Consider the following 18,572-nt stretch of genomic DNA (forward strand, 5'->3'; position numbering starts at 1 on the left):
AAAATTAAAAGTCATCAGATTAAACTCGATTAAAAAGCAAATATTTCCATGTGGATAAATAAGTACAACTATTAAAAGCTCTATATAAGAGATACAACTTACATATAAGAATAGAGAAAAATGAAAGTATTAATAGTTCAAAAAAGGTATATCAAACAAAAACTAACAAAAAGAAAGTTGGTGTAGTTAAACAGACATCAAAGTAAACCTTAAGGAAAAAATTGTTACTATGATTAAATAAGAATATTTTATAGTTATAAAATGGTCACTACACAAGGAAGATGTAATTAAAATTTTATGAAATGAATAATTAAATTATTATATAAAGCAAAATTGGCAAAATTAAAAAGATAAACCTATAATCATAGTGAAAAATAGTAAGAAACCTCCCTGGAACTGCTAGAAAAAACAAACAAAAAGAAAATCAGCAAGGGTATAAGACCTTTGAAAAACATTATTGACTAGCTTGAGCTAATTGATTTTTATAAAACACTGCACCTGATAATTGTAAAATGTACATTCTTTCCAAGAGAATGGGGACCTTGAACATTTACCAAAATTACCATTTGGTGGCATATAAAGCAATCTGAACAAATTTAAAAGGATTGAAATCAATAATAAAATGATAATCAGAAATATCCCCCCCCATGTTTGAAAGCTAAGAAGTATACTTCTAATAGCCTATGAGTTCTTCTGCCCATTTTTAACTGGGTTGTTTGTTTTTTTGATGTTGAGTTATAAGAGCTGTTTTATACAAGTTGGATATTAATCCCTTATGAGTCATATCTTTTGCAAAAATGGGGCAAAGAACTGAATAGACATTTTTCCAAAGAGGAAATGCAGATGGCCAACAGGCACATGAAAAGATGCTCAACATTGCTAATCATCAGGGAACTGCAACAAAGCCACAATGAGATATCACTCACACCTGTCAGAATGGCTATCATCAAAAAAGAAAAACACAAATAACAAATGTTGGTAAGGATATGGAGAAAAGGGAACCCTCCTACACTGTTGATGGACATGTAAATTGGTGCAGCCACTGTGGAAAACAGTATGAAGGCTTCTCAAAAAACTAAAATTAGAACTACCATATGACCTAGCAAATCCACTCCTGGGTATATAGCTGAAAAAAATAAAAACACTAATTTGAAAAGATACATGTACCCCACCCCAATGTTCAAAGCAGCTTTATTTACAATTGCCAAGGTATGGAAGCAACCTAAGTGTCCATCAACAGAAGAATGGTAAAGAAGATGTGGTATATGTATACAATGGAATACTACTTAGCCATATAAAAGAATGAAATTTTGCCATTTGCAACAACATGGATGGACTTGGAGGGAATTATGCTAAGTGAAATAAATGAGACAGAGAAAGGCAAATGATGATATCACTTATATGTTGAACCTAAAAAATACAACAAACTAGTGAATATAACAAAAAAAAGTAAAGAAGTAAATTCACAGAGAGAGAGTACAAACTAGTGGTTACCAGTGAGGGGTGGGGACAATACAGGGGTGGGGTAGTGGGAGGTACAAATTATTGGGTGTAAGACAGGTTGTAAGGATGTACTGTACAATACAGGGAACATAGCAACATTCTGTAATAACTATAAATGGAGAGTAACCTTTAAAAATTGTATAAAAAGCAAAAAACAAAATAACAGAAAACAAGAAAAATCCATCCAAAAAATATCCTATGAGATAAAAAAAATTGTAATGAAAGTATGAAACTATTAATATTTTACATCAAATGATAATTTAAAAAATATATTTCCTCTACCAAATAAGTCATAAAGTAAAAGCTGCACAGAGGGAAATTTATAGCCTTAAAATTCCCATATTAGAGAAGAAGAAAGTTGATATTCAATGATCTAAGTATCTGTCTCCATAAATTAGAAAATAAACAACAAATTGAACCCAAAGTAAATAGAAGAAAGAAAACAGTAAACCAAAAGAACAAAATAATTAAATTAAAAACAAATATACAAAGGTCAACACAACTGAATGAGGAAAGAATAGTCTTTCTTTTTTTAATTTTATTTATTTTTCAGACAGCAAGTTCTTGTCAGTTATCTATTTTATAGATATTAGTGTATATATGTCAATCCCAATTTCCCAATTCATCCCATCACCAATCTCCCCACCTTCCCCCCTCCTTGGTGTCCATATGTTTGTTCTCTACATCTGTGTCTCTATTTCTGCCTTGCAAACCATTTCATCTGTACCAGTTTTCTAGATTCCAAATATGTGCATTAATATACAATATTCATTTTTCTCTTTCTGACTCACTTCACTCTGTATGACAGTCTCTAAGTCCATCCACATCTCTACAAACGACCCAATTTTGTTCCTTTAAATGGCTGAGTAATATTCCATTGTATATATGTACCACATCTCCTTTATCCATTTGTCTGTCGATGGGAAGAATAGTCTTTCTAGTTAGTCTTTCTAGTTAGCAGCAGATAGTGCTAAAACAAGTAGATTGCATGAATACCCACATTCAGAAGAATAAATGTGAATCCCCACTTCACACCATGCACAAAGACTGACTCAAAGTTGCTCACAGATCTAAAAGTAAGAGTTAAAACTGTAAAACTCTTAGAAGAAAACACAGGAGTAAATCTTTGCAATCTTTGGTTCGGCAGTGATTGCTCAGATACCACACTAACAGCGCAAGCAATAAAACAGAATATTGATACTTAGATTTCAAAGGACACCACCAAGAAAGTGAAATGACAATCCACAAACTGGGAGAGAATATTTGCAAATATTTTTATCATAAAATCCTATTTATAGTAGGGGATTTGTGTCCAGAACATGTAAAGCACTCTGTCAACTCAGTAATAAAAAAGACAATTGAGGGCTTCCCTGGTGGCGCAGTGGTTGAGAATCTGCCTGCCAATGCAGGGGACACAGGTTCAAGCCCTGGTCTGGGAAGATCCCACATGCCGCGGAGCAACTGGGCCCGTGAGCCACAACTACTGAGCCTGCGCGTCTGGAGCCTGTGCTCCGCAACAAGAGAGGCCGCGACAGTGAGAGGCCTGCGCACCGCGATGAAGAGTGGCCCTCGCTTGCTGCAACTAGAGAAAGCCCTCGCACAGAAACGAAGACCCAACACAGCCAAAGATAATAAAAAAAAAAAAAGACAATTGAAAAGACATTTCTTGAAAGAAGACACACAGGTGACTAACAAATATATGGATAGATGCTCGTCATCACTAGTGAGCAAATTAAGAATCAAAATCATGGCCACATCACACCCACTACGATGGCTACAATCAGAAATACAGACAATACAAGTGCCGGAGAGAACGTAGAGAAACTGAAACCCTCGTATATTCCTGGTGGGAATTTAAAATGGTGCAGTCACAATGAAAATCATGTTGGCAGTTCCTTAAGTTGTGAAATAAAGAGTTACCATATGACCAATTGATTCGACCTGCATCTAACCAAGAAAATGAAAATATATGTTCATATAAATACTTGTACATGAATGTTCATAACAACATGACTCACAATAGCCAAGAAGTGGAAATAACCCGAATCGGCTGATGAATGGATAACAAAAGGTGGTGTATTTGTACAATGGAATACTATTTGGCAATAAAAAGGAATGAAGCACTGATACACGCTACAGCATGGGCAATACTCAAAAACATTACACGAAGTAAAAGAAGTCAGTCACAAAAGATCACATAGTGTACAATTCTATTTATATGAGATATCCGGAATAGACAAATCTATAGAGTCTAAGTAGATTAGTAGCTGCCAAGGCTTGGGGGCTGGAGGGAGGGCTGCTGAGTGACTACTGATGGGTACAAGTTTCTTTGGGGGATGTTAGAAATGTTCTAAAATTAGATTATACTGATGGCTGCACAACTCTGTAAATATACTAAAACCCACTGAACTGTACATTTTAAATGGGTTGACTTAATGGTATTTAAAATATATCTCAATAGAGATATTAAGAAAAAGTAAAATTGACAAAGTATAAAATTTGTTCTTTGGAAAATACTGGTCAAAACTGGCAAGAAATATCATGACAAAAAGAGATTAGCCCCAAATACCAGTATCAGAAAGAAAAGATGATGTTATAGATCCTGTGTTTAAAAAAAAATGACCAATTTTACACCAATAAATTTCAGAATCTACTATCATGTGGATGAAATTACCATATTTCTAGAAAAACATGACTTATCAAAACTGAAACAGAAAGGAGATAAATTCTGCTTTCCACTTTTCTGAAATTTGTTGAAATCCCTTTTTGCTGTTATGGATTTATTCCTTTTTGTATTTTTATATATTCCTTCTTTGGGATCTCAGGAAGAAAAGGGGGTGAATCACTACCCTGAAAGGGAAATAGACATTTGAGAAGAAAGGCAAGTATTTTTATTTTTAAAGAAAAGCAGGTGATTTGAGAGAGACACTTTTAATCTAATAAGAAAACATCACTTGATTCCTTTTAAATCAGAAAGTATATCATTTTTTAAAATAAATTTGTAAATAATTTTATAAGAAGCAAACTTTTTTTTTTTTTTTTAGCAAACTTATTTTTAACCTCTACTCTGCATTTACTTGTGTGCCCTAAATCAATGTATTATAGTAATGCAAAGATAAGCATACACTGCATAAAGACTGGGTAAAAGAACATGTTTTCTTAAATGTCTTTCGCTAAGTGTAAATATGTCTCTGTAAAAGAATTAATACAAACCAGTGGCAGTGGAGCTAATCCTAAGACTTTTCAGAAAATATAGTGAATAATGTGGTTCTGGGCTTTGATAAAACACTATGCATACGACTGCACTAATTTCTGAGTTTATTCTTGCATAGTGAGAGGCAGTAACAAATCGGCAATGTTACTCTCAATGGATATTGCTGCTTTGTCTGATTTCCATAGGTGAAATTACTCAACCCATGAAAACAAGACAACACATTTTTGTTTGCAGTCTCATTGCGATATGTGTAATAGCATTTGGTTGGTGTGACATTGTGTCTGTGAAAGTTGACGGTTGGTAACTGCAATGTGAAAGCTATTTCATTTTTATCTTCAAAGAATTACTGGATTGTTAAATTAAACTTTATTCCTGTAGGATGTATCAGACACATAGAAACCAGGTGTGTAAGTTCCCATATCTGCATTTAAGTTGCTGGTTTCCTAATGTGGGATCACAGGGCTGTACCCATGGATTATTTCACCTAATAATACAGTTGACAATTACTGTGGTGATATAAAAATATTTTAACAGACCATCAACTAAAAGGTTGCTTTGGCTTTTAACCTAAAGGACTCGCTTCCTATGTAGAACAGATAATTTGCTGGATGATATTGCGCTAAATAGTTAAAACGAATTAAGCCTGCACAGGAGAATCTATGAAATAACCTTATCCCTTCCTCCAGAAATGTCATTGATAATTATTAGAACATGAGGATAATCAACCAGTGATTTCAAATATAGATCCAACAAGTATGCTTCTTACCTCCAAATTCATTTTAAACACTATTTAAAACTGTTTTGCATTTGCACTTTAACATTTATTAGGTGCAAATAAAAAACTCAGAAGAGATTACCACTCCTATAAAAATGCACTAAATTGAGCTATTTTAGATGCTGACGAATCCCCTTGGGCAAGATATTTAGTCAAAACCTAAGTTTTTTTAATCTGTGAAATGGGGAATATAAGGGCTGTTTTGCTAATTAAAAAAATATATTATATATAATATAAAATATAATCATACACTGCTTAGAGAATACTATTATATACATACAATATATGTATATAAAATATATATTTATGTATATATGTACATAAAATGTGTTCAAAGTGTGCAACAAATTCAGAGTTAAATGTGAATCTGAATTAAGCTTATTTCTAATAAAGTCAGTGTTTTTATCTTTTCCTGAGCATATTCTTTGCAGCATAGAAAAGTGTAATACAGCATGGATTCTAGAATAAGATTTGCTAGCAAAATAAACTTGGGCAAGTTACCTCTTTCCTCTGCTGTAGTAAGGATTAAATGGGTTGTTACAATGTCAGGTGCTCAAAACTAAGCCTGGTACACAGTATGTATTCAACAAACATTAGCTTTTATTGTATTGTTTTCCCACCATGTGCTTTGCCAAGTGAGCAAATACAAGTACATTTACATGTCCTTGTTTCCTTCCCAAAGGATGTGTTTTGACACACAGCTTCTCTTCACTAGGAAGTCTCACTGTTCTCTCAAAGGAACTTACCTTCATGGGGCCACCGAATTATTACAGTCTGTATATATAAGATAACATGTTGGATATTAAGGCTGAATAAAATATACAAAAATATTTAGTTAACTCCACTACCTATAGAAAGTGTTACAGCAGGTAGGTAGCTAGATATGAGCAGAAAAAGGGGGACAGGGGCCAGGTGGCAGGAAACCACATATCTTGTAAACAGCGGGGGTCCATGGACAAAGAAAAGCAGGAACCTTCAGATTGAAAGGAAACCATGCATGTTGGGGTAATAAGTGTCCTAGAGACAAAGAAAGGTGAGGAAAGGCGGGACTCTCCTGCGTCTGAATGTAACCTGTTGCTCATTATGCTCTCATTACAATAAAATTAGCCTTGCAGATAAGAAGTACCCATCATGCACCGACACCATGACACTACTGATCTAAGCTAAATAAGGGCAAAAATCCCTCCTCCCCTCGGGAAGGTGGAGCTGGGATGAAAATCAGGGAATACAACCTCCAAACTCCTTCTCCCAAATGAACGTTCTGCCCCTTCATTTCTACGCCCCGCAAAACCGGCTTGCCAAAGAAACCCAGGGCAGCCCCTCGCCTGTCTGCCCACTCTCCCTCTGACAGCATATTCTTGCTTAAATAAATCCTCACTTTACTTTCCTAAACTCCCTGTCTCATTTCTGAATTCTTTCTGTGAGGAGACAAGAACCTTACACTCACCAGGAACAAAAGTACAGTCTTGTGCTAGGTCACGTGTATTTCTCTAACTCAATTCCTGAAGATGGTTCTGCTTACTAACTACACAAAATAGATAATATGTCTTTAAAAGTAAACGAAATTCAGGAGTTTAATTTTCACATGACAAATGGTTTACACAGGGTCATGGAATGCCCCTTCTCGTCCCTCCTTACCACCGTCCTCTTCATATCTCCAACTCTCAGTATCTACGGGGAACTTGAACTCCCACAGCCTGACCAGCGTCACCTAAGGGGTCTTAACACCCTATGCTTACTCCCTGTCCTATCCTACCTTTGACGGACTCATTTATTTGTTTTCTTCCCTAGATTCTGGAGGATAAGGACTGTCTTTTTTTTTTCAGTACTGTATATTTATTGCATAGTGCACGCCTTCACACAAAGCTAACTATCAATACAGAGTAGTTAAATGAATAAATGAAGACACGTTATAAGCTGGGTGGTAACTGTGATTCAGATAGCTCTGAATCACTCAATTTCCCCCGAGACTAACTTACCCCTATTTTGTTCCATGACAACAGACAGCTCTGGAGTCCCAAACTGAAACTCAACAATGGACAGCCCTGGGTGTCAAACAATTCATTCATCAGGCCTTTCAATGACCGTAGTGATGAATTAGTAGGGTAGTTGCTCTAGGTTAAGCATCATTGTATTAAATATCTATCAAATATTTCAATGAACAAAATACACTCTATGAAGTAGCACAGAACTCTGGATTCCTGTTCTGCCACGTTTCTAATCTTCCTGCATCTTCATTTCTCTGTAGGTGTCATCAGAACAGCAGTACTAGCTTTCAGGGTTACCAGGACATTTTGAGATACACATCTAAACTCGTCAGCATAGAACAGGCATTAAAAATACTCTTATTATGTTATTGGTAATTGTATTTTGAGATATAAATGTATCTGAGATATAAAGGAACTCTATCCTATTTGAGTAAGAAGACTGAGTAAGAAGATTGTTGCACAGAAATAGCTTGGATTCTTCAGGACCACTCTGACATGTTCCACTTATTTCCAGGTACAATTTTTAATTCTGAGGCCAAAACAAGCTGACTTGACAAATATCACATCAATGTGTCCTGCCTGGTTCCTTGCTATAAAACATGACGACACTCCCACAAAAACCAACACAAAGAAGACAACTTGCTGTCTGTATCACTTGTGAGTGGAGAGAAAGAAGGCACCTCAACTCCACACTTGTCTATCTGGGTACACACAAAAGTGACCATTGGGTCTCAGATAATTAAATCAGTATATTGGAAAATCAGTACGTTCTAAATACTACACAGACAGTAGAATTAAACAACCATTGAGAATTAAACATTTTTTTGAGGAGCTCACAATTTAATTTATATCTAAATGAAACAGAAAGACATGACACGTTTTGACAAAGAACAGCTCTGAATCTGATCTCGTGACTTACTCTGTAGAGGAAAAGATCTCTTCCTCTGAGAAGCATTTTTAGATCAATCACTACTATTGTGAATAATCATGTTTTGACATTGTTCAGTAACTATACAATTAAAGTTAATGCATTACTTTAAGCTGCACGGCGAATGTAACCTTTCTTTGTGATGTGATGTTTGAGGCACCAGTCTCCCCCCTCTGCATTCTTCAGTTCAATCTGTTTCCATAAAAACCACTGGGATATATTTTTAATGATTTACTTCCTTACAAAAATCAAAGGTTTTGAAAGGCATAATGTCTTTTATGCCATTTCCCTCCTTTGTTTTTTATAGTTATTCTAATAAAAATTTAGATTTCATTCACTATTGCCTTTGGCAGTACTAAGTAAAGGCTTTGTAATAGCAATTAAACGCAATAACTGATAAACAATCAAATAAGAAAGAATCCAAGGGAGGAAGAAAATGAGGTTGAAAAAACCTTGCAAACTCTGTCTGCCCTGACTTATTTATTTTCAGAATGTGTAAAGGCTATCACACAATGAGAAGCTGGACCACTTGCTCAGAGACTGAAAGAAATAAGGGTGAACCTATTGAAAATAAGTCAATATGTTTAATGAGAAATTTAATATACTCAATCTCCTCTTTTTATTTACCATTTATTTGGTTTCTAAGAGAGGTTATGTTTGTGGGGCAATACCAGTCCATTTGCTGTAGGCAGATATATGATTTCCTTCAGCCTGATAAGACTAAAAATAGACTAAGGGGATAATTGGAAAGAAAGAGAGTAAGGAAGATGACTCTGGTAAACCGTAATCGGTAAATGTGTTTTCTTAATAAAGACACATTTACATTTCATTGTCTCATGCACTGGGGAAGCTATCTGCAATATTTTAAATTCTTACCAAAGGGGAGCCTTATTCCAACGGAATGTAGTTTTTATAATCATGATTTCAGTTTCTAAAACTTTATGTATTTTTGTCATAGAAACTATCTCAGAATTGTTTGATCTTTCAGACTAGTTTTTCCATATTTTAAGGCATAGGCATTTCTAATAAGAAGGGATTTAATATGAGATATTGTACTTAATAGAATTTTGTAAACAAAAAATAATTTCGCTTTCTCTCAGTTCATGCTGTCTGCTCAAGCTGTTTATCCATTCTACAAATTTTATAAAGTTCCTATTCTGTTCCAAACACCAGGGATATAGAGGTAAATAGGACAGATATTCCCTTTTCATCTTATATCCTAGTGTAGAAAACAGAAGATAAACCAACATGCATTCATATTTATGTAACTATTTTCAGATTAGGATGAATCTATTAAAAAGAAAAAAGAAAATCAGAATTGGTGTAGAGAGGGAATGGGTGAGGCACAGTTGAAAATCAGGAGTAGCTCCAGTCAAAGCTGCTATGGTAGATGTGTCAAGTCTTGAAGGAAGAAGCTAGCCATGCAAGGATCTAGGAAAAGAAGCTTTTCGGCATATAATCTAGATCTATTAGGAATACACATATACTCCCTGTTCCCATCTCCTTCATTTGCGTAATAAACATCATCTCCATATTACTAATTTATGAAGCAGATTCCTTTTTCCCTCAGTTTTATTTGTTATCATTCTTGCATAAAGATAGTTGACTTGGATCAAATATTATGGTCATTGATCAAAAGGATGTATTTCTTCACTCCAATTTAATGATTAAATATTATATATTACATTCAATACACCATACTCTAATCAATTCAAACAACACCATTGCTGAAAGTTACGCATAGAAGGCAAATAATTTAAAACATTTTGTTAATTTTGAATACAAAATACTTCAACCTACTAGACTTGGAAAATATGGCTATTTCCAGCAGCAAATGATATCAACATTACAAATCTTGGCATAGACTAAGGAAAAAGATGTTATATCCATCTGTCTATAGCAAAAGCTCTACCTGACTTTCTTTTATGTTTTCATCTAATTTTGCTCTTTTGTGATATTATCGTTCTTTGAAATGGCAGGATCACTTGTAATTAATTAAAGTTACATAAATTCTAGGCATGCATTTATTTTCTGTATGATATCCAGCCATTGTTCACTAGATCATAAAGAATGGGATCCCAGATGCAGAAGTCTCGAGTTCAGGGGCTGATTTCATCTATATTACACAAATGCCCAAGTGGGCTGGTTTAATATAAACCAAAGAAAATACTAGTAAAGTCTATGAGCAACAAGAACAACAAAAAAGCTGATGATGGTATGGCTTTTCAATTAAAACATACAAAAAGAAGCAAAAATAAAAGTGCGTCATTTTAATTTCTGATTTTTCATAAGCTTAATAACTATGGAACTTTAACCTTCAACACAACTGTTCTATTTTGAAAATAAGGTTATGATGTAATTAAACATAAAACTTTTTAGCTGCTTGTTTCATTAATAAATACTTATCAGGCTATGTAAGGAGGTACTTAGTCATCCAGTAGCTGAAAATTTGATTTCTAAAATGTGTATTATTAAGTTATATTATTCCTAGAAAGAGTTTACAGCAAGTTGGAAAAATCTTGGGATTTAAAATTAGACAGAAATCAGAATCACAAGTTCTGATTTGCCACCGGGGTGAATTACTTCACCTTTTTGAGTTGCACTATTTTCACTTATATTATGCCAAAAACACTATCAACTTCTCAGAATGGGTGTGGTATATAAATAACCTGGAAATTAGAAGACCTGGGTCCTTATGATTTGGAGTGAATTACTTAACCTCTTAACAGCATCTCCATTTCATTATGTATTTGAATAATTAAATTGTATTGTGTACATTTCAGCAATGGTCCCCAACCTTTTTGGCACCCGGGACCGGTTTCGTGGAAGACAATTTTTCCACAGACCAGGCGGTGGGATGGTTTGGGGATGATTCAAGTGCATTGATTTATTATGGTCTCTGGGCAGTCAAACCTCTCTGCTAATCATAATGTGTATCTGCAGTCCCTCCCCAGCGCTAGCCTCACCTCAGATCATCAGGCATTAGATTCTCATAAGGAGCGCGCAACCTCGATCCCTCGCATGCGCAGTTCACAGCAGGGTTCGCGCTCCTATGAGAATCTAATGCTGTCGCTGATCTGACAGGTGGCAGAGCTCAAGCGGTAATGCAAGCAATGGGGAGCAGCTGTAAATATAGCGGTAATGCAAGCAATGGGGAGCAGCCGTAAATACAGCGGTAACGCAAGCAATGGGGAACAGCTGTCAATACAGCGGTAACGCAAGCAATGGGGAGCAGCTGTAAATACAGCGGTAATGCAAGCAATGGGGAGCAGCTGTAAATACAGCGGTAACGCAAGCAATGGGGAGCAGCTGTAAATACAGCGGTAATGCAAGCAATGGGGAGCAGCTGTAAATACAGCGGTAATGCAAGCAATGGGGAGCAGCTGTAAATACAGCGGTAATGCAAGCAATGGGGAGCAGCTGTAAATACAGATGAAGCTTCGCTTGCTTGCCCTCCACTCACCTCCTGCTATGTGGTCTGGTTCCTAACAGGCCATCGACCGGCACCGGTCTTTGGCCCAGAGGTTAGGGACCCCTGCATTTCAGTATGGTTGTGAGATATAATGACACAATGGACATAAAGACTGCTTGAAAATTATAAAGCTTTATAAATATATGTCTTATTACAAATAATTATATACATATATGTGTGTATATATACGAAACATACTTCTCCTTGAAAGCTTCCTTATCTAGTATCTTCAGTCTTTTCTAGAGCAGCAAGTACCTCATCCCAGACCATGGACACAGAAGCCTGGAAAATGTGCCCTGAGCTGACGCATACATGATTGAAAGTGGCAAATCACCTCATCTAACACAGAGTGACACTTTGTTCTTCTTTTCTACCTAACCATAGTCTATTTATAGCCTTAAAGAACCATCACTGATTAGAGGAAAGTAGTTTTTTCTGGAGTCATTGATGACTACCTGAAATGACATTTTTCGATCTCTTTATTTTGACTTCCATAGATTTTTTTTAAACTCCAATCCTCATAAAATCTTTCACCCTCTTATTTCTATTTCTTATGATATCCTTTGTTCTCATTTTGAATTTAATGTTGAACTCTGATTTGATTCAAGAAATTGCTTAAGGGTATAGTCAGTATAAGGTATTTTTTTGTTTTCTTTTTAACATGTAAACTTGTGTTACAATACATTTGAAAGGTTCCTTCCCTGCCTGTCATACAAAGGGCTCCCTCACCCCATAGGTTAAAACTATGAAGATGGTTGCTTAATAAGTATCTCTCAAACCCTTCAATGTTTTTACTCAACTTTAGGGATTTCAGGCTAAGTAAGCACTTTCTGAATTTAAAAAGCAGATAGTTTGAACTGCATTATAGATGAAAAAAAGTGCTATTTTTTTTCAATTAGGTCAGTTATTGAGGATGTAATGGTGATACTGGCCATATTTATATGTCAGTCAATGCAGAGCAGAGAGTAAGCTAACAGACACATGTAATCAAGAGATTATAAAGAAAAGGCCCTATTTGTTTTTAGGTCACACACTGTAATGTATTATTATCTCCTTTACAATCTTTGTGTTTAACCAAATGTATACGATTCAAATAATGACTTTTTCCCCCAACCTGAGAGACAGGAGAGCAGCCCTCTGGTTTTAGACTGCTTGGACTGTTGGAATCTCAGCTTCACCAGTCCTAAGACCTAAGTCACTTTCAGCAGGTTTTACATTTCTCTATTATAACTCAGTTCCTTTATCCACAAAATAGGGATACTAATCATGCCTACCTCATCAGATCCTTGTAGTATTACAAACGGGAATGTGTGTGAAATGCTTAGAAAAGCTCCTGGCAAATAATCATCATCCACAACCTCCTCAACCTCGTTTTTCTCCTCCCCCCCTCCTTACCATCATTAGATGGGGTATGATTTGTACAGAAAAGCCTCAAATGCTCTGGGTGACAGCAGAGAGTAATAGAGTTAAAGCCTGGGGATATAAAATGGAAAGGCAGGTACAAAACTTCTAGCACTCAAAGAATGAACGCATTTGTGGTAGAGGCTGGCCAAATGCTCTCAATTTCCCTATTCTGGTCATATAGGAAGACCTTATTTCCCATCATTCTGACAGATACACTGGGGTATGTCACTGGTTCCACCCAACGGCATCAGGGTAGTGATGCTTAGCACTTCCAAACCTAAACTGATATCTACACAGTCACCCATTCAGACGCCACTCCTTATCTGATAAACTCACTACTAGCAGGCCTGTGTTTAAGACAGCAGCCCTGGGAGATGCGAGCAGCAGAGATCTCTGCATTCACTGTCTGAGGATCAAACGTCCTGGATCAGACTGAGCCATGAGTGAAAACAAACCTTTATGATGTTAAGCCTATGAAATTTCTGAGTTCGTTAAAGCTTCTATTCTTAATTTTCTATACTGATTACTAAGCTAATATCACTCAGCCCTAAATCCGTTCTCCTGTACTCTACGCCGAGATGCTGGAGCTGGGAGCCTTCAAACCAGATGTCTCCTTTGACATTTACTTCTTGGTCAGGCTCTGCCAATGCTAGTGCTAAAAGAAACCAGAAGACAAGAGCGGAGAGAGGGCTCCGTTTCTGTTAGTGCTATCCCACAAGACTTAAGTCGGCAGTGGAAGGTGGGTCCAGTTTCTAAGTTTTTTTCACAGTCCCTGAACTACCTTTATTGCACCAGCCCCTTCCCCCCACTTGAATATATAAGGATTGAGAAGTGCATCCCCTTCAGGGGTCTGCATCCTAGATCTTCAGGGCCCTTCCTCTGAGCTCCAAGGTTCCTGCATCAGATGAGAAGCACCCCTCCTCAGAGTCGGGGTGCAGTTCTGAGGGGTCCCTCCGTCAACCTTTTAGGTTTGAGTAGCTCTAGTCTCCTCCTTGTGTGACTCCTCTGCATGGGTGGTCGCTACTTCTTGCAGTTTCCAAACGTGTGTACCTTTCTGACATTTTCAATCTCCCAATAGCAGATTAAATAATTTTTCACATTATATATTCCGTTAAAATTGCCTGTTTCTGTTTTCTTGACTGTACCCCAACTTTTATAACTATCCAAATACAGAAATCAGCAGCCAAAGTCTGTGCTACCATAAGAAAAGTCTAAAATATGTGGCATTTGTTTCATGTGTAAGCAACGGGGAGGGAGGAAACTGATTACAAAGGTAGAAAGCTATTTATCTGCATGATGTTTGGGCAAAACTATTGGCAAAATCTCTACTTGAATTAACTCAAGAGGCAGACCCTGGGCCTGCTGGGCTGGCAACACTCAAAATAGATTGAAAAACAGAACTTAATAATGTATGTTAACTGCTATCAGCTACATTCAGCAAGGTGTTACAGGAGAAATGTGAGCTCAGGAACTAAGTGGATTGTGTGAAAGCAGATCTGACCAGGAATAGAGAGAAGCCGAAAGTTTCAAGGTTTGTTGGACCCAATGCCTGGCTTCTTCTAAACCCCAACTGGTAGACCTGCCATTGAAGTGAGTGTTGAGTAACAAAGGTCCAATGAAAAGTTACATTTGAATAAAGTGACTCAAGGCTAATATGATTTTTAGAGCTGACACCGAGTGGACCCTCTCAGTTGAACAAAGCATCTCCGGACAAAGAGGTTAAAGATGTGGTCCTCCTGCCTGTTTTTCAAGATACGATCATCTTGAGATAGAGACATGGAGAACTGGAAATCAAGCGCGACCAAGATAGAACTTTGCTAGGCACACGGACTATCAGGAAGCAAGGAGATCAGAACCCTGGCAGATTTCAGAGGATTGTCGTACTGAAATACCATGATTCCAGCAGTATGAGCCTTGAAATTCTTAAGACTTAAAACAACTCTTGGTTCCATAGTTTTCCCCAAACAGGAAAATAAAATATTTTAAGGCTATACAAGTTTCATTAGGCACTTTAAATGTGGACAAGGAGAATAATAGAAAAGGAAGAACTTCCCAGAGGGCGTATCCAGAGGCTAGAAAAAAGCATGGACAAGGGAGATCTCCCAGGGAGCAGGGTCAAGGCCAATTCAAGGATCCTCCCTGACCTCTAGGTCATTTATTTATAGGTGATTCACCCTCATCATCATTAGATGAGGACAATGAATAACCAGAGACCATGAATTTGAACTGAATCCAGTGACTGAAAGAATTTTTAGTTATCTCTCTTGGAAAATAATAACCTTCTTAATGAAAGAGTGGAAACATGACATGAATGTTTGGCGACCAGAAGAGTGGACTTTGGCAGAGATGTCCTTATCTGCTTTTCCTGCCCACATGGCTTCCTGATATTCACCAGCCTCCCTTGCAGTTCAGATGGGGCTATGAGACTAGGTTTTGGCAAATGGAAGGATGTCTACACATTTCAGGTTGCTCCGTAATAGCTCATGCACAATGGACTGCATAGCCTTTTCCTTTCCTCAGTGACCTAAGAGGCCACGTACTTAAGAAGGCAGCATAAAAAGATGGATGGAGTCTTTGAATAATCAGTTAACCTTTGACAGTGAACCCCCAAGGAGAGCTGCCCCAGACACATGAGCTATGACATAAGGAATATTTTATTTTTCTGAGATTTGGGGGTTAGGTTACAGTGACTGAAGACTATTGCCCTAATACAGTATGCCTTACCTTCAGAAGCCAGGCTTCTAGTAATCCTAGAAGTGACATTTACTAGCTAAGTGACACGGGGAAAGTCACTTAACTTCTCTGGACCACTACACATTTGTAAAATGAAGCTAATATTAGGTTACCCAAAATTATAAGAGAAAGTCAGGCCAAATGTTTGCTCAAGATTTTTTTAATGGTTTTGATCTATGGTTCTATGAAATAGGAATTAAGCACTAAAGCCACTCTAATGACATCACAGAAGTAATATTTTTATTTAAAAAATTTTAGTTATTGCATGGTACCTACAAAATCCAGCTTTATGTATAAAAATTGTGCAACATGTGTATTTAAATGGTGTTAACTCATGCCAAGCAGTTTTATTGAAAACAGTAATTTACAAAAGAGCATATGAGTGAGATGAAACACTGCAGATAATAATTTCAAAGAATGTATTCCCTAGAACTTTGTCCAATCACATTGCATACTTTCTTCATACCCTCAGCCCTCTCCCTACAGTCTAAGATGATGGAATTAAACAGAATTCCCATTTCTATGTTTTGTCAATTGAAAGCCTCTTCCTTTCGATGGTTTCTCTTGAAATTCACTCAATAATGTTTGCTCAGGACCATTGTTTTTAGGTAAAATGATAGAAATTATCAAATAACTCAAAAGTAAAAAAAAAACCTAAAACCTTTGCTTATATTTAATTATATGTTCATCAACTAATAAATCAGGCTAATCAAAGTACGTGTTCTTATAAAATGGTAAAATAGCAATTAAAATACAACTAACACGTCAATTTAAAACTTAGAGATTGAATGGAATTTTCCTTCCTTAAATCAAAATGAAGTATGTTGCAGCCAAAATCTAAACAAAGAACTTATAAAACTCCTTTTGCTAATGAGTTCTATTTTCCTAATCACTGGGAAATAAAAGCTAGCTGAAGCCGAACATGTAAACTTAAAGCAGAAAACAAAACAAGAACGAGTATGTTATTGATTTGGTCTTCAAATCATTTTAGCAATTAATTCACGATCTTATATCAAAATTATAATTTTTTGAATCCTATATATTCTAAAAAATGCCTTTAAAAAGGATTCGATATAGGAAAATACAGAAGGTAGGATTCTGATTTTTCATTATTTTTGGATAACGTTACTTGTTTTGCTCCATTGATGCCATTACCGAAGTGTAGAACGCAAGGTATAAACTTTAAATGTCTCTGTAAGGTCCCTGACATAACGGACGGGCGATGTCCAAAGAAACAGAAAGAAAAAAAGAAATTGTTAATCTGAATTAAACTCTAGATTCTATGAAATTAAGATGTTCTTATTACCACCCGTTGATTAAGCGACGTCTACATGAGCAATATAATACATTGTAAAGCAGAGAACTATTGAGGAAGCCCTCCCCGGCCCCCTCCCCATTCCCTCCGCATCCGTTCGCACAAGCCATCGGAGGTACCACGGCTGCACTCACCAGTGTGGAGGTTTGCGAGGCGTCAGCCCACTCCTCTGAGCCCTCGGGGGTCCGCGTGTTGTTTGGGATCCTGCGAGGGTTACGCGCTATCGCTTCACACCAGCCCAGCATTTTCTCCTTCCTCTTATCCCTTTTCAATTTCTGAAATTCTGAAAATAATTTACATTCCCTGAAACAGGTCACTTGTTTTAGATGTCTGTTTTTGGAAAATGTACATCATTGAAATGAAATAAGCAATTTAATGTAATACCAGTGGAGGCACTTTATTTTAGCCAGGTGTTACAGGGCGGAAAAGAAGAATACACTGATCATTAATGACCTCAGAACCACAGGCAATGAAAACAGTACACGTCTTACTCAAAGAGCCTAACGTTTTACACCCCGATTTGTGACACTTGTAGATGGTGGGAATTCCTTGCATCAGGTTCTAAGTTATTTTCAAAGATCAGTTTCTAACAAGAAGTTCTTACCTTGAGAGCTAAGAACAGACTCAGTTCCTGATATATCTACATATTTCAATATCTAAAATTTGGCATAGCTTTTCAGCTGAATGTCCTACAGATGCAGAATGAATTGAACACAGGCCAGTGATGAACATTACTCATTCTGGCAGTGGCATGACTATCTCTCTCATAAAATTCTGCCAACTAAAGAACGAGAAATTTTAGTGCAAGCATGGTAAAATTAGTATATGACACCCATCACCAATCTATTAAAATAATAATTTTAAAAATCTCCTTACTATATCATGAATAAAAATATTCCACAACTCTTTCTAGCTTTCCAGAACTTCCCATTTAAGGAATTTTTTTGTTTGTCTCTGAAAAAGTTATATCAACAATAACTTTTAATGTAATGAAGAAAACATTGTTTCCTTGTAAAGTTTTACAGCCTAGTTTTTCCACTCCACCACCCTCAGTAATTAGAAATAGTTCATTGCAGATCTTTAGTTAAATGCATTACACTGTCAATTAAATATCAAAAATAATGTGGAGTAATTATTTTTCACAGCATCCAAAGCAATTAACAATCTGGTGGTTTATAACATTTCAGAGGTTCAAAATAGCACATTTCATAGGACTAAGAAAAGTAACATTAAGAACGTT

At 36.5% G+C, this 18,572-nt stretch overlaps 1 protein-coding gene across 4 annotated transcripts in view; it reads right to left on the reverse strand.

Moving 5' to 3' along the window:
- MARCHF1 (membrane associated ring-CH-type finger 1) overlaps positions 1–18,572 on the reverse strand; it is an 884,469-nt gene that overhangs the window by 319,811 nt on the left and 546,086 nt on the right. For 2 of the 4 annotated variants that reach the window (XM_082391764.1, XM_082391763.1), the window contains exon 2: positions 17,467–17,615. The exons of the other annotated variants lie outside the window; for them this stretch is intronic. In XM_082391764.1, the coding sequence (XP_082247890.1) occupies positions 17,467–17,577 (111 nt within the window). In that variant the 5' untranslated portion in view covers positions 17,578–17,615. The remainder of the gene's footprint in view (positions 1–17,466; positions 17,616–18,572) is intronic. 4 annotated transcript variants of the gene reach the window in all.

The sequence above is a fragment of the Balaenoptera borealis genome, assembly GCF_965194805.1.
Source record: "Balaenoptera borealis genome assembly, chromosome: 4".
In the NCBI taxonomy this organism is placed as follows: domain Eukaryota; kingdom Metazoa; phylum Chordata; class Mammalia; order Artiodactyla; family Balaenopteridae; genus Balaenoptera; species Balaenoptera borealis.